General features: G+C 54.8%; 6 protein-coding genes across 6 annotated transcripts; 3 read left to right on the plus strand and 3 right to left on the minus strand.

The window, feature by feature from the left end:
- Positions 1 to 335: 335 nt before the first annotated feature.
- On the minus strand, positions 336 to 4,281 carry PG994_005026 (uncharacterized protein; the record flags this gene model as incomplete). The annotated part of the gene is made up of 3 exons (XM_066856435.1): positions 336 to 1,098; positions 1,158 to 4,136; positions 4,235 to 4,281. The coding sequence occupies 3 exons, from the start codon at positions 4,279 to 4,281 to the stop codon at positions 336 to 338; spliced, it is 3,789 nt and encodes a 1,262-aa protein (XP_066718602.1).
- Positions 4,282 to 7,305: 3,024 nt separating this feature from the next.
- Positions 7,306 to 8,436, plus strand: PG994_005027 (uncharacterized protein; the record flags this gene model as incomplete). Its single annotated transcript, XM_066856436.1, has 1 exon — positions 7,306 to 8,436. One exon carries the CDS (start codon positions 7,306 to 7,308, stop codon positions 8,434 to 8,436), a length of 1,131 nt encoding a protein of 376 aa, XP_066718603.1.
- An 882-nt stretch (positions 8,437 to 9,318) lies between these two features.
- PG994_005028 (uncharacterized protein) lies at positions 9,319 to 10,383 on the plus strand (the record flags this gene model as incomplete). The annotated part of the gene is made up of 1 exon (XM_066856437.1): positions 9,319 to 10,383. The coding sequence occupies one exon, from the start codon at positions 9,319 to 9,321 to the stop codon at positions 10,381 to 10,383; it is 1,065 nt and encodes a 354-aa protein (XP_066718604.1).
- Positions 10,384 to 10,852: 469 nt separating this feature from the next.
- Positions 10,853 to 12,215, minus strand: PG994_005029 (uncharacterized protein; the record flags this gene model as incomplete). The annotated part of the gene is made up of 3 exons (XM_066856438.1): positions 10,853 to 11,147; positions 11,217 to 11,984; positions 12,046 to 12,215. The coding sequence occupies 3 exons, from the start codon at positions 12,213 to 12,215 to the stop codon at positions 10,853 to 10,855; spliced, it is 1,233 nt and encodes a 410-aa protein (XP_066718605.1).
- Positions 12,216 to 13,341: 1,126 nt separating this feature from the next.
- Positions 13,342 to 15,234, minus strand: PG994_005030 (uncharacterized protein; the record flags this gene model as incomplete). The annotated part of the gene is made up of 1 exon (XM_066856439.1): positions 13,342 to 15,234. The coding sequence occupies one exon, from the start codon at positions 15,232 to 15,234 to the stop codon at positions 13,342 to 13,344; it is 1,893 nt and encodes a 630-aa protein (XP_066718606.1).
- Positions 15,235 to 16,287: 1,053 nt separating this feature from the next.
- PG994_005031 (serine/threonine-protein kinase nak1) lies at positions 16,288 to 18,883 on the plus strand (the record flags this gene model as incomplete). Its single annotated transcript, XM_066856440.1, has 3 exons — positions 16,288 to 17,542; positions 17,596 to 18,175; positions 18,289 to 18,883. 3 exons carry the CDS (start codon positions 16,288 to 16,290, stop codon positions 18,881 to 18,883), a joined length of 2,430 nt encoding a protein of 809 aa, XP_066718607.1.
- Between the last annotated feature and the right edge of the window lie 2,956 nt (positions 18,884 to 21,839).

Consider the following 21,839-nt stretch of genomic DNA (forward strand, 5'->3'; position numbering starts at 1 on the left):
GCAAAGGAACAAATGCCGCTTCTCTGAAGACCGTATTCATCTTCCTGTTATTCTTCTTTTTATGGGTTATTGTGTTTGTTTCTCTTCATTCATGCGCTGATAACTCATTGATCGTACCGTTGCCGGCCAGCTTTTCTTCCGCAATTCCGCCCCATAGTAAAAGCCACGACGCCGCAAGGAGTAAGCGATGGTGTAAATGTAAGACCAATATGGCAATGGAAAACTCTTCAAATCAATCAGTTAAACAGCCGAGGTGTAGATTGCTCCCAACAGGTGTATGCGTGTACCCTTAACATCCGAGACAACTGCCTGCAGTCTCCTCAGGACCGCTGCAATCATATAAGTCCCCTCGTGCGCAGTATCTCGCTCAGCTCTTTCAATTTTACGGGCTTGGTTAGGAACAGGCCAATGCCGCTCTCGAACGCTTCCCTCTGCGTCTCGGCCGAGGCCAGCCCGGTAAGCGCAAAGATGGTGCAAGCCTCAGCACCCGTGTCGCGCTCATGCGACCGGATTTGCTGCGTAGCCTTCAGTCCGTCCAGGCGGGGCATATTGATGTCCATCAAGATGCACGTAAACCGCCCGGGGTTGGCTTTGAAAGCCTCCACTGCCTCCATCCCATCGACGGCCGTGGCGAATGCTCGGTCGAGCTTCTTCATGTATGCACATAGAACCCGAAGATTGATGGGGTTGTCGTCAACGAGTAGAAACTCCGCCGCCAGTGGTTGTGCTGTGCTGGACGACCCCGATGAGGAGGGAGCAACGATAGATGATGCGGGAGGGATTGGGGACGACGTCGCTTGTATTGGTATAGATACATCCTTCGGCAGGCAGGGCTTCTTGGTGCCAGACTGGTCAAGTGACTTGGGGGGACTTTCGCTTTGGGGGAAATAGGAGTCCGTTCTAGCAAGGATAGCACATGAAGGGCTGCGCCATCCGACGCCACTACTTGTTGGGGGCGTTGACATTGATTCTGTCTCTGTAGAGGGTGTGAGTGCAGGTGCCGAACCTACTCCGCTCATAGAGGCCGAGATGTCTTGTAGTTCGAGCCACCGGTTGACAGCAAGAAGTAATATCCTCGCGAGCTTCCGAGGACCAGTCCTGTAACCATTGTTAGTTGAAGTGATACTGGGATGGTGCATGCCAAGCCCACAACTTACGGCTGTGATATAAACTCGTATACCTGGCCATCATCGGGCCCTGATGAGGCCACTGTCCGAGCGTGAGCGGCGGTAGCATTTGGGCAAATCACCACGATCGGAGGTTTGACCATTGACCCCGGTGCTCGTACGGCCATGTCCAGACTTGCTTCGAGACACATAATCACGTCCGGGGCAAGGCCTGACGATCCTGAAACAACCTCCATACCTAACCATTCTTTGCAAACCTTCTCGACTGCTGATACACTGCCCCAAGCGTTGGTCCTGCTGTCATCAGTCGTGCGCCTGAATCCGACTAAACGTACACGAAGCCCTTTGAGCATATGTTTTTGTTCTCGGAAAGCTTCCTCTTCTTTGGTCTCCACTGTATCATGCTCGACTGAGGCTAGAGGAAGCAATACTGTTATTGCACTGCCGACGTTCACCTGGCTCTTCACCGAGATGTCGCCGCCTAGGGAGGACACGAGCTTCTTCACAAGGCTAAGCCCAACCCCTGTGCCGGCGCTGAGTTGGTCTTCTTGCGCGAAGGGTTTGTAAAGGTCGTTCTCGAGAAATTCTTTCGACATGCCTTTCCCTGTGTCCGTGACGACGATGCGGATCATGTTTTGCTTCATGCCACGTCTCTTTGTGGCGATGACATCCCTAGATAATCGTACTTCGATCCACCCCTTTTCCGTGTACTTCAACGAGTTACCGAGAAGATTCATAACCACTCGTCGGATTGCGCCAGCAACGGTTCGGCATTTGTAAGTGGCACCGGGGTCTATGTCGACATAGACTGTAACACTGGCCGGCATGGATAGCCTCTTCTCATCGCTCTGGACCCTAGAATGGCTCGAATAATGTGGCGTATCTCCGGGCTCTGAGGCCGAGGCTGTCGCACCAATGTCGGGATCGGTTGTTTTCCTCCGGTCGTGACGCAAGGAATATTCAGTCGACATACGGCGAAAGCCCGCGAACACGCTCTCAGCAACTTCCTCGACGAGCGCATCCAGCCTGACCTCCGTTGATTGGGCTTTCATACCGTCTTCTATCGAGAGGCCCCTTCCGCGCATGCCGCGTGTTTTGCGTCGCTTGCTTGAATTAATAAAGTGATTGACCTTCGAGTAGTCTAGAAGATGGTCAACTGTGTCGAGAAGCGTCCGCCCACATGTTTCGAGGGTATGGAGGAGATTCCCCTGAAATGCATCTATGTGGGTATCGGCGAGGAGTTCCGCACTGAGTATTAAGCCGTGAAGGGGGGATCTCAGCTCGTGCGATATCGAACCGAGCACGTCCGCCTGGGCCTGGTGGGTGCGGGTCGCCTCGAGGCGATGAACGTTGGCCATGAGCAGCGTACCAAACCCCCTGGAGTAGCTGAGCTCCACAGATGGAACAAAGATGCGGTGGCGATCATAAGTACAAGCCAGACCACCGGCATACCACCGTTCTTTTTTATCATCCCAGATCGGAATGAAACAAATGCTGCGAGCGCCAGGAAATATTTCCAGCAGTGCATCACCTTGCCGTTGTCTAGACCAACGTGTCTTACTGCGATTGTCCTGCGGCTTTGACGTTGGTTTTTCACCTCGATGAGAATTGGTGGCACCATCTTCCGATGACTCGCTTGTTTGTAACACTTGGTGTTCGTCGAAGTTGAAGATTCGGCCGCGAGGGTGTCTCTTTAGTAAAGAGGCGAGCAGACTCGCAGGGAGAGCCATAGGGAGTCCCGTCGAAGAGGCGGTCTTGGGACCTAGAGTGGTCGATTTAGACGTCCCTAGAATTTGGCAAAACCCGCCATCATATCTTTTCGAATGTATCGACATTTCATCGCTACTGGATGAAGTGGTTATTGGGTCTGGCGACTGTTCGAGTTGTGACGGCGCATCAACCAGAGCACCGAAAGACCCGGAAGAAGCATTGAAAAACAGTACGTCATCAATTTCGAGGCTGTGGCGAATTACAGACGCGGCCCTCATGAATATACCAGCAAGCGGCAAATCATCATGGTCCGAAGAATGTGGTTTGCTTGATGCGGTAGACGCTGAAGAGATGGTGCGTGGAGGCACACCTGGTCGGGAAGCAGAAGTGACAGCATGGTCGCTGATGCCTACGCTCTCTTCTAATGTATCACCACCGGTACTGAATTTCCTGTCGTCACAAACATCTGATGAAGAGACGCCATGGCTAATGCCGGGCTGGTTCGACGGCTCGCCAACGGCCGACTGGTGTGTCCAGTCCGATACTGGAGGGCCGAAAACCTTCTCTTTGGGGCTAGCCGGTGCACTGACAACTCTGCGTCGGGTCGGGTCGGGGGCGGTCGGGAAATCGACATGGGAATCGCCTTGATTGCCGACGTAGGACGTGACGCCATGTACCATGTTCTCGGATCGTCTGAGGGCAGCGGCGGAACGCTGCGCCTCGAGATGGCTCATGACAGTCTGGGTAATATGGCGGATGATGGCATGCATCCCCGCGGCCGTGGCGTCTTGCTCAGATATAGGCTGGTCATGCAGAACACAATATACCCCAATGGTTATTCCTCGAGGGGAGCGAATGGGGGCGGCTGCATAGAATCGAGCGGGCGAGCCTGCCAAGCAGTACGGTTTGTCGCAAAAGCGGTCGTCGGCTTGCAGATCTTCGACCATGGTGACTGGCAGCTCCTGGTCAGGACTTGCAGGGGTTTCATCGTGGAGCAGAGTCCATTCGCACACGCCGTGAGCCCGGGGGATGGCCGTCTGGCAGATCCATAACTCCTCGCCGTTCCTGTCTTTGTCGGAAAGATCGGGAACAAGGGAGAGATTTGGAGTGGCTTCCGCAACAATATACTGCCATTTCTTAGCGAAGAGCGAGACGAGTGAGCGCGAGGTTCCGGTGCGACAGGCGCCTAACTGGGCGAGGGCTGTGAGAACGGGGTCGCAGGAAGAGCGTATCTGGTCACTGGGCAGCGGAGTAGCCGTGTCGTTGTACGTGATTTTGGCGAATAACGTTGGATCGTAGCTATGGATGCATGTGGTGGGTCAGGACAGGGTTTCTTTCTCTTGCAGTACTGACAGCCACTTGCGGACAACCACACCCGTAGATAAGTATGCACTTACCAGAGCACTTCGCGCTCGCGAACCGATTCACGCACGCGGCTGCCCATATCGACAATAGCCACAGAGGTCGGGAGACATTGGATGGCCGCACGATGTAATCGTCGGCTCAAGGAGTGATGGCTGGATTATACAGCAGGCGGCGAAACGGGTATGTCGGAAGGAGGCGAAGGCAGAAAGGCCAAGCCCGGGCCATAGCAGCGGGTGCAGAATTACAGGGAGAGAAAAAGCGACTGCTTGCTAGCTTGCATGCACGCAAGTGCTTACATTGCACGACAGCCCATGTTTCCGAGGGAGCAGCCAGAGGGATGTACATAAGGTCGGCTTGAGCTGGAGCCCAGGCCCGACCCGAAACCTTCGCTAAGCCTAGGCCCGCCTATGCCGGCCATCCGATCTCCTTGCTCCACGCCAAAAGCCATCTAATTTCTCCAAGTTCGATTTCAAACCCTGATCTGCCCACCATCGTATTTATCGAATGGCATTTTGAGTCCCTCCTGCCCAAATCTGCACCACTCAAACCCGAGTCATTCTTGCCACTCGTGCGCGTCCACAAGAACGGCATCAATATGAGCCACCTCAATGGTTCAATGTAAATCGAAGGCAGATAGCAAGTTGTTTGACTAGATTGATCCCATGGCCTTGCCAAGACTCCGAAATATCGACTGACATCGACTGTGTCCGAATTACTTACCAAACTCAACCTTTCCCTTACGCGCCATACAACTGAAGTTCGATGCGCGTTCCTGAACTACAGCCTTGACATTGGCCCGCCCTTATATGCCACAGGCATGTAGCACGAAAGGTGAAGAGGGATTTCTCACTTTCGTCAGACTGACCAAAGAGGTCCGTTGGTCTGCCCACCATACAATCGGACAAGACACAGGACAAGGACAGCATCTTGCCATAGGAAAAAAAACGTGAATACGCTGGATACCCTCGTCTGGTTCCCTCAGGTTTTTACCAACCACCAGTGGCGAAAATGTGCATCGCCCCTTCTCGTTGTTATTTGTTCCACAGGGTTTTTGATTTGAGAATCAAGGGCGATGTAGTAGTACGAAGTCCTTGAATGTCGGTGCTTCCTCCCTCCGTTGCATACTTGACCGTACAGCCACCTGTTCTTATGTCCTTCAGTAGGCGGGGTTCCCTAAATCTCCGTGCGCACGCCGTTCAGCTGTCCGTCCGTCAAGATGATACATTGATAATGTTATGAAGATGAACCTCTAACCCTACCTACCTACTCCCCAAAAACGGTATGGAATCTAGACAAGGGCTAACTGGACTGAGCTTCTGGCAAAGCAGCTCAGCGACGCTGGCTACTTAAATAATATGTACAAACTCGTACAGCCCTACATGGGGTATACGGTGGCTATGTGCGATTGGGCCTGGGTTTACTTGTACTTCTGTAAGGCGGGCAATTGCAGATCCGGCTTCTTTGGCCGTCGACAGCGTGTAAACCGTAGGGCTAGTGCTACGTTCTGAAGGAATCGTACCCCACCCCCCTCCTGGAACAGAACTCCACTCACCCCTGGCACCAGATCTAAGGCATGAAGCGGGCTCCGCTTCGAGAGGATGTCGCTCTTGCTATACCAGCTAAAATACAAAGGAGAGCTCCCCTGAACACATCCACTGTCCGGGATGTTGGCGCCACTCAGACGGAGAAGGGAGCCCAATGACTTGACGATGGCCTACGGGATGCTCTGCTTCCCCTGAAATGAAGCGGAATAAGTAGAGACACGTCGCCCAAAACGCCATGCGGGATAGGTCTGATAGGTGGGTAGGGAGAGGTTGCTCTCGGTGTGGAGGCGGGGTAACGCGACAGGCTGACCAGTGAGGCTGTTCCCAATCAGCCTCCTACTTTCGCCAGTCTCAGGCCAGGCTATGCTGGACTTTTCGTTCTCTCGACGTTTCCCTCTTATGGGTCTGACAGCTAGACAATTGCTTATTCACTCGATCTGTACAAGTTTGATGCCCATGTAAGTAGCGAAAGCTCCGTTATTCGGGTTTCAACCTCGATTCAGCACATCAAGCCAAGCAGAAACGAACGAAAGTGTGCGATACCACCCAATGCCTTCGAAATTTTCCAAACCGGCTCGGCATGCGCAAAGGTGGAGTGCTCGTCTCCGCTTACGCTAGGAGACGATTCTCGCCAATCTGCAACGAACTCAGGCCGGACGCTTAGCTGTCGCCCCGCCGGCCAGCGGGTCTTACCAACCCCCCATTGCGACCCCCTATGTCTTCCAGCCTCTCCGCCCATCTGAGATACGGCTCCTGACGCTGATACCCGAAGAAGATTCCGACGAATCCGCATCCGCCTCAGTCACGTCGAGCTACAGCCTGACGGCCCAAACCCTGAATATGAGGCTCTATCCTACGTCTGGGGCACCTCGTCCTTCGAACAGCATGTCTTAGTCGAGAAAGGTGATAGTAGTTGCAGCGAAAGCACCCCGCAGTTCATGATAGCCATCACAGACAACCTGGCTGATGTCATGAAGCGCATCCGCGACACAGTAAACACCAAGATGCTATGGATCGACGCCCTCCGCATAAATCAAGCGGACAGAGACGAAAAGAGCATTCAGGTCCCGTTCATGACCGTCATCTACAAGTCGGCTGCCCGTGTCATCATATGGCTAGGCCCAGAGCGTGACGACAGCGCCCTCGCTATGCGGATTGTTGGGTTCACCGGGGCCAGGTTTGAGATAAACTGGGCGAAGTATGAGCCCAAGCTTGATGCCGACTACGATACCGATTTTCAGGCAGAGTTCGGGGCGGAACTCTCCACTTCCTCATTCGCGGTGCCTATAAATTCATTCTTAGAACTGGAGTGGTTCAAACGGGTTTAGGTGCGACAAGAGGCTTTCCTCACACGGCAGGCCGCCGTCTTCTGCGGCGCGAGCGAGATAGGGTGGGGCGACTTCACAAACGCGGTTTTGTGCCTTGCTTACAAGCTCTACAGGTGGCAGAAGGCCGCCGAACTGTACGCCCTGGTGGTTCCGTCCAAAAGAGCCTTGGGGGATTTGCGGGAAATCCTGAGAGGGACAGAGTGCACCGACCTCCGGGACCGGGTCTACGGTATGCTTGCATTGATCGGTAGCAAGGAGGCGGGTTTGCCCGGCGTCGATTACAGCCTCTCCGTCCCCGAGGTCTATACAAGGACTGCGGCGCACTATTACTGGAACGCGTCAAGTCTAAGCCTCTCGATGTCGTGCGAGCTGGCACCTGACCGCATGCCCGACCTGCCAAGCTGGGTTCCGGATTGGTCGACCAGCTCCACGGCCAGAAGACACTTCCCGTATCGCTTTTCTGCCACCCATACTGTTCCCCAAGTCGAATTTCGTACGGAAGCCGAAGGAAGAGTCCTGCGCTTACCCGGCGTGGTCAAGAATATTTCAAAGGTAAAAGTAGTCGAAGTGATGGGCTTGTCGCGTATCGAAGCGACAGAGGCCATCTTACGTATACTACGGATAATTCCGGCGGCTGATGGGGAATACGTGGGAGGGAATGCGTATATTATCGAAGCGCTCTGGTGCGCCTTACACATTGGCCAGTTTCAACACACGACAACCCCTGTGAAGATAAGTGGCACAGCCCTGGAAGAAACCCGTCGCATTTCACGTTACTTGCTTTCCTTGGTATCAACAGCATCCAAAGGTACGCCGTCGGACGGCACTAGCAGGAGCGGCAGCATCAGTAGTGGGGAGAATGCTCTTTATGGAAGTATTCTAGATCATGCGGTAGGCCTTTGTGAGGGGCGTGTTCTATTCCTTACCGAGGACGGCTTCGTCGGGCTGGGCCCACTGTCTGCTTCCCCCGGCGATACTCTGTTCTTTCCTTGGGGCTCGCGCTTCCCCGTGCTGATGCGCCCAGCTACAACTACCGGCGAATTGAGAAAGGAAGAGGGCCAGCAAAAATGGCTAGTCGTCGGCCCATGTTACGTGAGCGGGCTGATGTCGGGCGGAATCCTCTACGGTCCGTTACCCCCAGGCTACTGCCTTGTAAGGCACACGCCAAACGAGGGGGGTGGTTACCGCCGCGAAATCCATAAGATGGTTATCCAGGACGATCGGGTTGTTAGCAGCGAATGGGATGCCGAATATGAGAGGCAAAGGGTAACGAAGACTTTCGGTGTTGATAACCCCAGATCAGTCACCCCTGAGATGGCGTTGAATAAGGGGATTCCTATCACCTGGGTAGATTTTGTTTGATAGTTCATTCACCATTTATGGGATTATAGCATTTCAGTATCTTTCGGTTGCAATTTCAGGTAAGTTGCTCTGATGTGATATTTCGTTCAGATCGAGAGAAACATTTGGCACTTGAGAAAAGGGGCAGAGAAGAGGAAGAAAGGTTGGGTTGTACAGGAAGGAGTACCGGCGGTTGAACGGTCTCATGTGAGATTAAATTTCCGCCACACCCCGAACGGGCTGGTATTGAGGCAGAAAAGACGGGGAAACGCCCTCATTTACCCTATATTAAGCCATTTCGCCAGGAAAAAAGTGCCTAGGCGCCAAAATTGACATTGCTGCTTCCAATCCTTGGGTTTATTGGGGATGCAGCTGTTGTTGGTTGGCACGGTCAGGTCTAAAAAAGGATGCATGGCTTTCGCGGGCCAATCCGCCGTCCGCCGATGCAAACGGAACAAAGACACTCAAGCAGGTCGCCTCATTTTGGGTTGATTGATTACCTGCACAAAACTTCAAGGTAAGACACAACCTTCCTTTACTGCGAACAATGGGAACAATTACGTTTCGAAGCAGTCATCACTGAAAGCTTCCTCTTCTTGTCCCAGCCTGCCACATCTGGGACGGAGAGTCAGAAACGAGACAGCCGGCTCATCGTGGCCACCCATCTCATCTCATCTCAAAATCAGCCAACCCACCACGAGCGAAGCCTTCTTTCGTCTGAACTACTGACTATTCATCTGCCTGATCTGGAGGCGCATGATGCAACGACATCCCATCACCAAAATCTAATCTAAAGAGGGCCAAGTTTGATTTAACTTCCAGAAACATTTGACCTTCTTCGCCATTCCAGAAATACCAACGCCAGTCAATCACAAGAGGGACCAAGAGAACACCAAAATCGCGATGACGATGACCGCTGCCCAGGATGTGCACCCCAACGTCCTAGAGGATATCCTAGGCCGCGTGCTCCTCAGCCTCCAGCGCGAAGCCACCGAGCTGTTGGATCGGAGTCTCGAGCTCGCCGACCGCATCTGGGAGCTGGAAGCCGAGCATCTCTCGTTGCATGACTCATGCGGCTGGAGTACTTCTCTCACGCCCATTACCGAGCAGGACGATGATGACCTTCTCGAGGAGCTACCTCACGATGGTACCGAAAGGAACGATACTGGCGATGACAACGGCAATGACGATGACGTCTACTACCAACTAGAAGACCTGCGCGCGGAGGCCGCCGAGCTGAGCAAGCGCAGCGGCGAGGCATGGTCGCTGTTCTGCGAGGAGGTCGTGGCGCGATTATCGCCATCGTCGCCTGTCGGCGAAATGGCGCAATGGCGATCACGGAAGCAGAAACAGCACCAGCGGCGACATCAGCAGCTAGGTCCCTTGACTCTGGCAGGAAATGAGGAGGCCGAGGCACCTATGCCCACGTTGCACACCGAAGAGGCACCGCCCCATCACTACGAAGATGATGGTGACGCTCACCTGGCGGAACTAGACTGGCATTCATCTGCTTCGCCTCGCAATGACTATGATGACCGTGAAGAGAATGGATCCTATGGAAATGGAGCAGAGGAAGAGGATGACCACGAGTTCCGGCAGAAAATCCGACAAGAGTACCTCATGCTCGCTGAGCAGCATCTGGCGTCACAGGCATACGAGAATAAGCCGACGGAAACCGGTGTCGCAGGTGCCGACGGTGACAGCGACAGCAAACAGGCAGCAGAAGCGGACATGGAGGAGCTGCCTGGCCTATTCGAGAACCTGATGGAAGGCAAGGAGGACGGCGATTATGACGATTCCGGCTACGATGAAGACGAGGTGGAGGTGGAGGATATCGCAAGTTGCCAGAAGGACGACAGCGGGTTCATGGGCGACGACGATATGGACAGCGATAATGAGTCCTTCAAGAGCTGTCTTGATGAGTTCGATGAGGATAGCGATGGCAACGATGACGACGAAATGGACTAGAGCCACTGTACGCAGTCTCGAGTTAGAGGAATTGCATACCCAGTAGAATGACAGTGGACGCAAGTCAATCCAGAAGCTAAACTTTCTGGCAATTCAGCCGTTGAATTCGACGCAATCATTTGCGAGTCATTTATGCATCTATGAGCGGATGTCGCGATCATTCATCATGCGCAAGTCTCGTCAACAATCCCATTTCCACCAGCAACCAAGTATTTGCCACAAGCAACATTGCTCATCTGGCCCGCCATCGTCATTGATGCAGGTTTCTACACACATTCGCTGCTGTGTACGCATATATTGCTGCGTACTTTTCATCCAAGGCGAAGTCCGCCACCCCAATGGTCGGCAGCAATCGACTCCAGTATCATCGCCAACAAGCAAATTCAATCGCCCATGCCATCCATGCCCTTACCAAACGCCTCCACCCAAGTATTCATTCATCGCATCAAGAGACCAACCAACTCATATCTCAAAACGTAGTCTGCAGCTTCGGGTAATCCTTCGCGCTCGCGCCAAGGTCCGCAAAGATGGCCTTGGAGTCGTCCGCGCTCAAATCCTTCATGCGCTGCGCGTCCTCCTCCTCGAGCTTGACGAGCTCCTCCTCGGGCTCCTCCTTGCTGCCGTCCTTCTGGTCCTGCTTCTGGGGCTCCATGGCCTTGTCGATGCCCGACGACTCGCCGATGAGCAGGAACTGCGTGTTGACGTAGTCGAGGTGCTTGGGCGTCGTGCCGGACCAGCGGAGGGAGCGGAAGTCGTCTTTGACTCTGGGATTGGGGGTTAGTAAGAAAGCAACATGATGTACAATGGAGAATAATGAATAAAAAGAAACTTACTGTTGAGGATAGTCCGGGCCCTCAGGCAGCTGCGCGTACTTGGGCGGCGGATAATCCGGGTTGCGCGTACTCAAGATGAAGCTGCCCTTCATGCGCAGTCCAAGCTCCTTCTGCGCCTCGCCGAGCTTCTCGGGCAGCGTCAGCATGTACGCCAAATGGCTCTCGCGCCCGTCGACGTGATCGCATACACGCCCTCGCCGACCGGCGTCGCCGCCGGCGAGTGGCGCGTGCCGGCCGTCTTGGTCTCGTAGTCGTTGGCGGCGAGGAACTCGTCCTTGAGCGTCGCGAAGGACGCGTCCACCTTCTCGACGAACGCGATCCAGCGGTCCTTGCCCGACCGCGGGAGCACCTTCTTGGGCACCGCGACAAGCCGGCTGTTGCCGGCGTCGCCGATGGGGCCGTCGCCTAGCTTGCCGTCGTGGGCCATGGGGGCGCAGCACCAGGTACGTGCGCGCAATGTCGGCGACGCAGCTCGGGTCGTCGATGCCGACGCGGCCGCGGATGAAGAAGTAGACGATGCCCTTCTCCAGGATGCTCGAGGGCACCTCGCCCTCGCGGGCTTCGGATCCGACGGCGCTGGCGCCGTTCTCCTCGCTCTTGCTCTGGGGCTGTTGCTCGGCGGCGGCGGCGGCGGCGGGTTCACCCTCTTTGCCATTGGACTTCGTCTCCTGTTCGGGCTCTTTCTCTAGCTTCGTCTCGCTAGCGTCGGCCTTGCCTTCATCATTGGCATCATCGGTTTTCTTGGTCTTATCATCTCCACCCTCAGCGCTGAAATGATCATGTTAGTGGAGTTGGCGCGTATAAAAAAAAAGAAGAAGAAAAAACTTACTCAGGCATCGTTTCTTCGATGGTCTTCTGTGTCTTCTCATCATCTTTCTTGGCGCGCTTTGGTGCTGGCGACGTCTTTTCTTCTATCTCGTGCTTTGCACCTGCAGTCTGATCGGACAAGCCATTGGCAATGGCCTCGGTAGTCTTCTCTGATGAACGCGTGGTAGGCATTTTGAGATGAATGCTTGCTCAACTGTGACTGGAAAAGGTGCAGGTTGGGACGAGTGTCAAAAAGCGTGTTATGTAATTGGAGATCGTGTTGAACTTTTGAAGAATCAATGAAAGCTGGTAAAGTTACACTTGAGCAGGCGCGTTGAGGGAACTCCAAGAACGGATTTAGTGCAGGGTCTTGGGCGGTTCAAGTACGGATGACAGGCAGTGACGAAATGTTTAGATCAGCCTTCACCTCATAATGCATGCTTCTCCCATAGTAGAATACGCCTCAATCGTAAGCTAACGTACGATCGCCCATTTTTCCTTCCAAAACAATCACGAATATTTCGGTGGCTGGCTGTGATATGTGACCAAAAGGAAGCTTACCCCGGATTTTGAGGCTCTGATCTGATGTCATGGAATATGTTAGTGCCAGGAACGCCCCCCATCTCTCATCAATCAGCTTGCCGATCGCCGTAAACACGCATTGGCTGCGATGGACAATTGGGTGACGATGAATGGACCCCTGGGAATTACAAGCTGCATACAGGACCCACTAAAGGTCTACATACGCTGGACGGAAACTCCAGCTTGAGCAATCTATCGGTGAATCCATCGTCAAAGGAAGGCTCCGGATACTAGCAGATGGGAGGTCTCACCAATTACGGAAGTGGCATAAGCTGGTGTCACGTTCCATCACTTTCGACTGGAACAAAGCCAAACTTTTCCGTTTGCCGATTGTCTGCTGCAGGTTTACAGTAAATTGCAATGTACTAATGCTGCGTGTCTTAAGCCGCCTCATGCAGGTTCCAATCACGAGCCGCACCTCCAACAAAGCAAGCAACCCCTCAATTGGCGATCTCCTCTGCAGCAGGCCGTCAGGGGCAGAAAGGAGAAGCAGAAGTGTTGCGAGATCGGAGCCAAGGATCATTCCTGATTTGCTCCTGGCTTCGCAAGCTTCAGCTTTCTGGGATGAAGTATGTCTCATTGGCCGACAGCTCATGACCCCCGCAGTGCATAGGTATGTCTACGCGACGGAACCAGATGTCCAAAAGAGCCACCGCTCCATTGACCTTAAAAGGTTGGGAGTATATAAGAGTTGGCTGGTAGGGTATAGATTGTAAGCATTACGCACTGCCTAGCTTCAGGTAAAATCGTAGACCATCAAGCTTTCCCTGCCCTGATTGGATTCTTTCAAGACGATTACCATTTCGTCGTCGAACCCAACCCAATTTCGTTTCTCGTCGAATGTGGAGGGATTATTACTATTTGACTCTGCATTTGTTTGGGGTGGAACGTTTGGTCGAACCTCGATACTCCTGGCCTCCGCCCGACCTTCGAGCTCCCAGACGCGGATCTCCTCGCCGCGGCAGCTAACACTGACTGCTTTGCCGCGCGAGGTGATCTCGGCGTCGCTGATGCCGGAAGTATGGCCCCAGAGCCGGATCCCGGGCGAGACGGAGAGCGAGGTGGCGTTGGAGGTGCAGAGGTGAAGGATCAAGGTGTTATCAGGCAAGGTGGCGAGGAGGTAGGGGTGGTTATAGCAGATACTGGTTGGTCCATCGTCGGCCTGTTGGCCAGATGCATTGCTGACCCTAGATGCGGCCGTTGGCCGTGCTGGTGAAGAGGGCGGTGACAGGACTTGCAGCGGTGAAGAGCGCACGGGCGGAGAATACGCAATGCGCGTTGTGGTAATATCCGGCGTCGTTTTCGCCCTTGAGGATGATGCCCTTAGATGGAGATCTTGGATACCCAGCGACCATCCTTGCAGCGTAGAAAATGTGTATGCAATTGATGCTATCGTGGTACTTGCCGTCTTGCGTATGGAAAGCGCCAAAGGAGCTCTGGAAGTGTGCGACTTGAGCGAAGTAAGTAATAATGGTGCTTGAAGGAATCCCGACGGCGCATTCGCTATTTGAGGCATCTTGGAATCGGAGCCAAGTCCTCCAACTTCATCCTCAATCTGACTGTCCACTTCCGATGCTATATTGATTAACTCTGCATTCAGTCTATCTTGCGCCGGCGTAGTGGTAGACCTGCGGTCGTCTGTAAAGTCGAACGTGTAAAGTGATATCAAGACCGACTCGGTGGCAGTTAATAGGTAAGGGTGGGAGAATGCAATACCCTTTAGCTCGCCGTTGGTCGACTTCTCGTGCCGGTACTTCCGTATTAATTCATTCTTGCCGATATCCAGCTTCCAGACGCCGAAGCTGCCATCTTCAAAGCCCACGGCTACATTTAAGACCCTGGAATGTAGCTCCTGGTCGTCAACGGCCAGGCAGCTCGGTGCCGCCGGGCTCGGCGACTCGGAATCGAGCAGGGCGATTTGCGCAACCAACTCCTTTGTCTTTAAATCCCAGGCGCGCAGGCCCGAGGAAAGGTCGGCCGTGACTGCTACACCTTCGGATATCTTGACGAGCATCGGTCGTGCCGTTGCCGCAAACTCTTCTTCTTCTGTGCTAGGAACCGGCCCCTGGCCGCCCACATGTAGCTCTTCGACCGCAGCTTTCCCCTTAGACCAGTTGTGTCGTAATTTATACTGCCTCTTCCAATCCCGCGACGACGACGGTGATGCACGATCAACGCTGCCATCGCCGCCACCGACGCCGTTCTTATCGTTGTTACTGCTTCCGCTACTGCTACTGCGCACATCGACCCAGCCGCCCCTCCGCCCGTCAGCCCAGACGGCCCGGCGCGATGAGTAGTGCAGCTTGCCCTCGCGCGCGGTACCGTTGCGGAACCCGGGGATGCGCAGCGCGCGCGGCAGCACGAAGCGGTCGTAATACAGGCGCTTCCATAGCTGCGAGTCCTCGGCCAGGCGGTGGAACCGGCGCGAGACGGGCGCGACGTTGAGCAGGGACGGCAGGGGCAGGCACGCGAGGATGCGGATGAGGAGCTCGTCGGAGAGCGGCGAGAGATGGTCGCGGCGGCGGGGGGCGGCGTGCCGAGGTCGTTTGGGGTTCGGGCTGGTTGGGACGTCGTTGTCGTCGTCGCTGGCTTCGGCAACTGGGAAGAGCTTGCGCTTCTGGGAAGGCATCATAGCTGAACGGAGAGAGACAGAGTTTCCAACCAGTAGAGATGATATGCAATAATCAATCACAGACGGTCCTGGGATGGGCATCGAGTCGCCCGTTGTGCAGCGCACCCACCTAACCATTAGGCTTTAGGTTAGTGGCGGTGATGGGGAATGTTCGGGGTTTGCGGAGATACAGTCGCGACCGATATTCAACCGCGACGGACATGCATTCACTTGTTTCTTCCCCAGCATCCCACAACAAACCCGATCATCACAATACTTCCTTTCCCATTTACCCTGGCAACGATCAAGATAGTGCCGATTGCAATTGAAATCATGTCAATCAGCAAACATGGGTTTATACTACACCGACATGACTTCTGCCCATCGCTCCATTTGATGACGAGTATCAGGTGTTACTATCCACTCTGCTGGATATGATATCAGACTTGAAGCCCAACCAACAGATCACTCTATGCCTTGTGCACTTTCTCCTATAGCCTTACCTACCCTACTCAACCGGGTCTACGGATTTTCCCCGAATTAGTAGCGGAGAACGTTGACGTCCCCGTCTACGTGGCGGTGATTATCATGGGGAGGACAACAGCACCTTGCCCCTGAAGCTGTAAAGACGTGCTGCAGCTATATCAAGTGATGAGATGGGCACAGTACCAGTATCTCGTGTCCTGGAAATGAAAGAAAGGGGTAGGTTTAAACCATTGTTTATCCGGGCCGGCAATATCGGGATTCGCGAACCGCCCGTCGCCTGTACCTGGTAGGGACCAATTGATTGGAAAGTGTGGTTTCGCTTATGCAGTGTTCACCTAAGCCCCCTGCTCGCGGATGCAACCCCGTTCACCCGATTCCCCGGCAGTGTGGTTGTCCAACAGAGACGGCCATACAAAACGTACCTGGCATCTCGATCACGCCCAGGTTTCTTTCCGTGATATGCAGGACGCGAGGGGGTTTGCCACAAGTATCTGCTAAGGCTAAATGGTCATCCCGGTAATAATACTTGATGGGAATCTTACTAAACTACATCCTAATTAACCTACGAACGAACCCTTGCTCCCCATGAAGATTAAATCCCCTGCCGGCCGCGATCCCCATTTATCGATCCAGATGGGAAACATCGCCTACCATGAGTTCCTCGCAGAAACTCGTGTCACGGCCGCCACCCCGACACTGGACCCACGCCAAATCGCCAATATGGAGACCCGAAGGGCCATGATGGACGACGCCAAGGCGATGCAGACTGCCACCGAGCTGGCCTGCCGGGAGGCGGGCCGGAGCGCGCCCCCCTACCTGCTCTCGGAGCTCATCGGCAAGGGCAGCTACGGCCGCGTCTACAAGGCCACGGACCGCCAGACGGGCGGCGTCGTGGCCATCAAGATGGTCGACATCGAGGAAGGGGACGGCGTCAAGCCGGGCTCCGCCGACACCTATGGCGACATTCAGAAGGAGATCCGCACCCTCAAGCTGCTGCGCGACGTCGGCGCCGCCAACGTCAACCTCGTGGTCGACGCCTTCATGGTCGCGCAGTTCATGTGGATCGTCACCGACTACTGCGCCGGCGGCAGCGTCGCAACGCTGATGAAGCCCTTCATGGCGGCGGCGTCGACGCCGGGGAACAACGGCAACAGCAGCAAAGGCCCCCGGCTCGACGAGAAGTGGATCATCCCGATCCTCCGCGAGGTGGCCGAGGCCGTCCGCTGGATCCATACGCACGGCGTCATCCACCGCGACATCAAGTGCGCCAACATCTTCGTCACCCAGGAGGGCGGCGTCCAGCTGGGCGACTTCGGCGTCGCCGCCATGGTCCAGACCAAGTTCGACAAGCGATGCACCGTCATCGGGACGCTGCACTGGATGGCCCCTGAGCTCTTCGAGTCCGTCGTCTCGTACGGCCCGGCCGTCGACATCTGGGCGTTCGGGGCGGTGGCCTACGAAATGGCCTCGGGACTGCCGCCGAATGCTCTGGAGTCGCACAGGGCGAGGGTCGACCCCTCGCAGTTTGGACAGTTCCTGAACGGGCACATTCCTCGGCTCGAAGGGCCGGAGTATTCTGACGGACTGAAGGATCTGGTCGCATTTTGCCTGGAGAAGTCGCCCGACCGGCGCCCTACCATCGAACGCGTCGCAGACCACGCATATATCCGCAATACTTCTTTGGCATATCCCGCTGACTCGCTCTCTCAGCTTGTGCGGAACTACAGGCTCTGGGAGCAGCAGGGGGGCGTCAGGCAATCCCTGCTCAATCCCAACATCGGGGCACAGGTAGCGGCTGACCGCACTGCGGCCGATTCAGAGCAGGACGAATGGAACTTCAGTACGACTTTGGAGTTTGACCAGCAAGTCGAGAGCGGTGGCCCCGACGCACAGGATCTTCAGCAAAATATGATACCCCAGCCGCTGCGGCCGAAGGGCAGGCGCCGGCCCCCTCCCACGTCCTTGAGCGACTCAAGGCTCCTCTGGAGAAGGTCTTTGACCCCAACACCAGAACAAACTACACAGAGAACTCGAGAACGTATTACGCCGGTGATGTTCTTGGTGGTGGTGACGGCGGTGGTGACGGCAGCGGTAGCATGCTGTCGTCGTCAACGCCGGATCTCCCACTCCGCGACGACTCCAGCACCGCTGCGATACGAGAATCCCTGATCGACCTCGACGCCTCCCTTGGGGACGGTTTCGACACCCCAACCTCGTCGATGGACGACATGACCACACTCCGACCCGCCCCCAGGGCCTTTCCGCACTCGGCCGCTCCGCATGAACCATCCAGCGGGCGAGCCAACCGGGGCATACCGAGAAGGGGCCCGCCCCCGCCTCTAAGCGGCGGCGCTTTCTTTCCCAACTTCAAGCCCGTGCCCAGTCCGCAGCCCGGAAAAGGCGGAATACTGCCCAAGCCGATCAGAAGCAATACTACATCGATTGCCGGCCAGCAGCACAAGATGGACTGGCGGTGGCCGACTAGCGTCCCGCCCTTGCCCGGAGCAGCAGCGCAGGAACCCCGCGTCGCTTCACCGGCAACAATAACCATCATTCTCAAAATAATTCATCGTCGAATGGCCATAGCCCCATGATGCCGGTCCCCGAAGGCGTCGGCGACCGCGGCTCCCTCAACACCCTGATCGACCTGGACGAAAGCGTGTTCGGCATCACCCCCAAGGACACGTTCAAACACACCTCGCCCGAGTACCCCAGCACGCCCCCACGGACCGCCAACGGCGCCGCCGCCCCCTGGGCGTCCGCGGGGATGTTTTTCGGGGAGGACGGGCTGTCGATGAGCCCCTTCGACCTGCACCACAGCAGCAGACCACCGACATCTTCGTCCATGATGGACTACACGCCGCCTCCGCACAGAAACTTCCCGACTGCGGCGAACTTCCTGCTCTCCCCGCCGGATGAAGACGATGAGTTCGACGACGGCGGCGGTGGTGATGGGGATGGCGATGATGGCATCCATGGGGGCGACAACGACACCGCATTCTGGCGCCGGGCTGCGGTCGACCCGCCGTCGCAACAGGTGATGGAGGGCCGCGCCACCCAGCGGGCCGTGGCGGACGAGATGAAGAGGCTGCTCGGCAGCTTGTCGGGTCACCTCAGTGACGTGGGCAAGCAGGTGCAGCAGCTGGAGCCCCGGCGGGCTGACGGGGTGAGGCCTGGATGATGCCTATTATGTAGGGCAAATTTTCAACAACAACCAAGTACCTAGGGAGGGATAGAAATATTTCATATCACAATTCATGGGGGGGGGGGGGCTTTTGGGTTAGATGGGATCACAGGTAATTATGGTGTTTTGGTCGGAAGTTTGGGTTAAAGGGAGGAGATATGAAAAAACACAATTTGGGAATGATCACAGAACTGGTGGAAAGGACCTCCAAAGATTGATAGTAGCGGACTGGTGTCTTTCTTGGTTGAAAAATTCAGAGTCTAGAACATATCAAAAGGGGCTTGGGTGCATGACAGGGGTCTTAAAAGGAATAGTTGGCGCCACCAACGACAAAAGTTACGAGCATCAATTACTGGTCCATTCAGACCCCATGGTGCACTTGCAATAGAAGAAATACCCATGAGCATGTTACCCAGGCTGTCCCACCGTTGATGTTTTGACAGGTTCTTACTCAAGGTTTCGGCCGGCTCCCCTGCCGCCGGCATATCATGAATAGGGGCTGGTATGCTGGTATCAGGAAAAGGGATTGTATTGCACCCTGGGAGATATGGCCTCTTTCTATCCATCATCCTTTGTGGTATTTACATAAGTTTTACTTCGCTTACTTTGCTATCCTTGAGGCTGTTGGCTATGCCAAACTACATGTACATGGCTGTAGCCAGTCTTTCGTTCGTAAGCTATTAGTCTACACGAGCATACCCTTATAGGTCGATGTCCAATAAGCCCCTTGGTACTTGTAGCGTTATAATCTGACAAATGGATACCTTGTGTTCTCCGTCTACGGCGCGTCTGAGGCCGGCCCTGACGTTGATATCGATCTCCATGGCCGAAGAGCTGGGCCCGCTGGGGAGTCACCATCAATGTGTTGGTGCCGGATGCTGGATTTATCATGGGACAACTGATCACCATCGACTGTGGTATCGGGCGGCCTTAAGTGACTATCCTAATATCTACCCACACCATCACTGGTCGTGGCTGAGTACGCTGTCGTAGAACACAGAGAGGACGGGATTGGTTGGACTAAAGAGTGAAAATAGATGGAGGTAGCGGCGGCAGTGGCTAGGGAGGTAGTATATGAGACGCATGGAATATACCAACAGAATGAACAGTATTTTCTCCCCTACACTGTCCTGTATGCGTATTTCTTTTCAAATACACAGCTTCCTCGGTGTGACTTTCTGAGCAGCTTACTTAGTGTTAAGCTATGATGACGAATCCTCATCGTTACTGACACACCCGCTTTGTTTGGCCAAGGCTGATTCCTTCGATCTCATCTGAGTCTAGAGCCAATGCAGCTCTTGTACGCTATCCTTCATAGAGCACAACATGCAGGAAACCTGTCACGCAAAACCGCGCCGCACACATGCGTAGGAAAGTGCCTCCAGTTTCAGGCCTACACATTTTAGTATTAGCCTACTCACTTGTTGCACCGTCATCAGAGCTGATCGCTAGGGCAAGCCCATTCTTAAGCCACCCCGTTTTCATCGACGGGCGTTTGAGCATGGACTTAATCTCTTGCTGGGACCAGCGTCCCATGCCACGTGCCATCTGATGTTAAGCGTAACGGCTCTTCAGACGAAACAGGCGCGCAGGCGAATAAGGTCCCGCCCAGATTCGAGCCTAAAAAATTAGGCCAGATAGAAAATGCGGAGCGAGCAGCAGTGCGGGCACTAACCTTGCGGCTGTGATGGAACATGGATGCCTGCATGGGAGGATTCAAAATCGCAAGTGTTCTGTAGAGCTCATTCCCCGAACGCGTCAAAATGACGAACAAAATGATCTCATTCGAATCCTTCGTGCCTCTCGCAACGCGATTTGCTCAATAGAGCCATCCAGTTCCGACAGTATCGGGTGTAGCGGGTAGTTACTTACATACTTACACAGGATGGCCCAGGATCATTGTGGATGGTTGTGCCTAGGACTTTGCTTGCCCTCAAGCCCCTCCCCTGCCAAGCCCCCGGCCAGTTGCCCCAAAGAGCTTGGTGCCAACAAGCCCGATGAGGAAGATCCGCCGCGGGGAGAATTGATCAAGGCCAATGGCCAGTGAAACCGAGCTGGCGCGCTTGTAACCCATGCACCATTGGCTTCTGCCACGGGCTTTGCTGAAGGATGCGTCCCGTCCTGTCTCTTGTCTGCTTTGGGAAGTGATGTGCAGGACTGCCATATGGCAGAAACCCGCCCGTGTTGTGTATTATCACACGTGGTTAGTGGCTCCTTCAGAGAGTCCAGAGAGCGGGAAGAAAGAGAGAGCTGAGCAATGGAGGCGGCACTAGAAGACTTACCGACGGGTTATGTCTCACCAAAACGTCATTGGAAGCAAATTGAAGTTGCAAGCTTCGCGTATTACATATACGCGCGCTGCGCACATTGCTCACAGGCAGCACCCAAACTGCGCCCACACCAAAAGCTGCGCCCGCCCCCTCAGCCCAGCCCTAAAATACTACGCCGTATCTGCTGGAAGCAATAAAAAAACACGATTTCGGGGGTTTTCCAACGGCCGCACGGGTAAGGCGTCGCGATCCAGTGTCTAGATGCCGCCTGGTTTAAGCCAGTGATCAAGCCCATGTACGGGGGTGCGCGGCGTGCTTTTTTCTGCAGGGACATGGACTCGAGCAACTAGTGAGACCGTCCTGTTTGTTGCCTTACCCGCCTACCGCAAGCCCTGTCGTCGGATATGAACACCACCGACGACGTAAGGTACGTAAGTAATTTTTAGTGTGATGACTACCCAGCTTCAGGTTCCTAAGTGGCGCTCAGTTCCATGTGCAATATGGGCTTTCATATACCGCAATAGAAAGTTCTTAGGGTGCGCTGGGCACTGGAGCCTCGACAGTCAGCAAACAGAGTGCGAATGCGATCTCGCCTCATCCCATTGCAACGGGGCGTATGTCGTCGCCATCATTCTCGTGATTCAAATATGAGCTGGGAAGTGATCGTCTTGTTGGCGTGATGT

This window comes from Apiospora phragmitis (genome assembly GCF_038363925.1).
Source record: "Apiospora phragmitis strain CBS 135458 chromosome Unknown utg000005l:1.0-4161743.0:1.0-4166827.0, whole genome shotgun sequence".
NCBI lineage: Eukaryota > Fungi > Ascomycota > Sordariomycetes > Amphisphaeriales > Apiosporaceae > Apiospora > Apiospora phragmitis.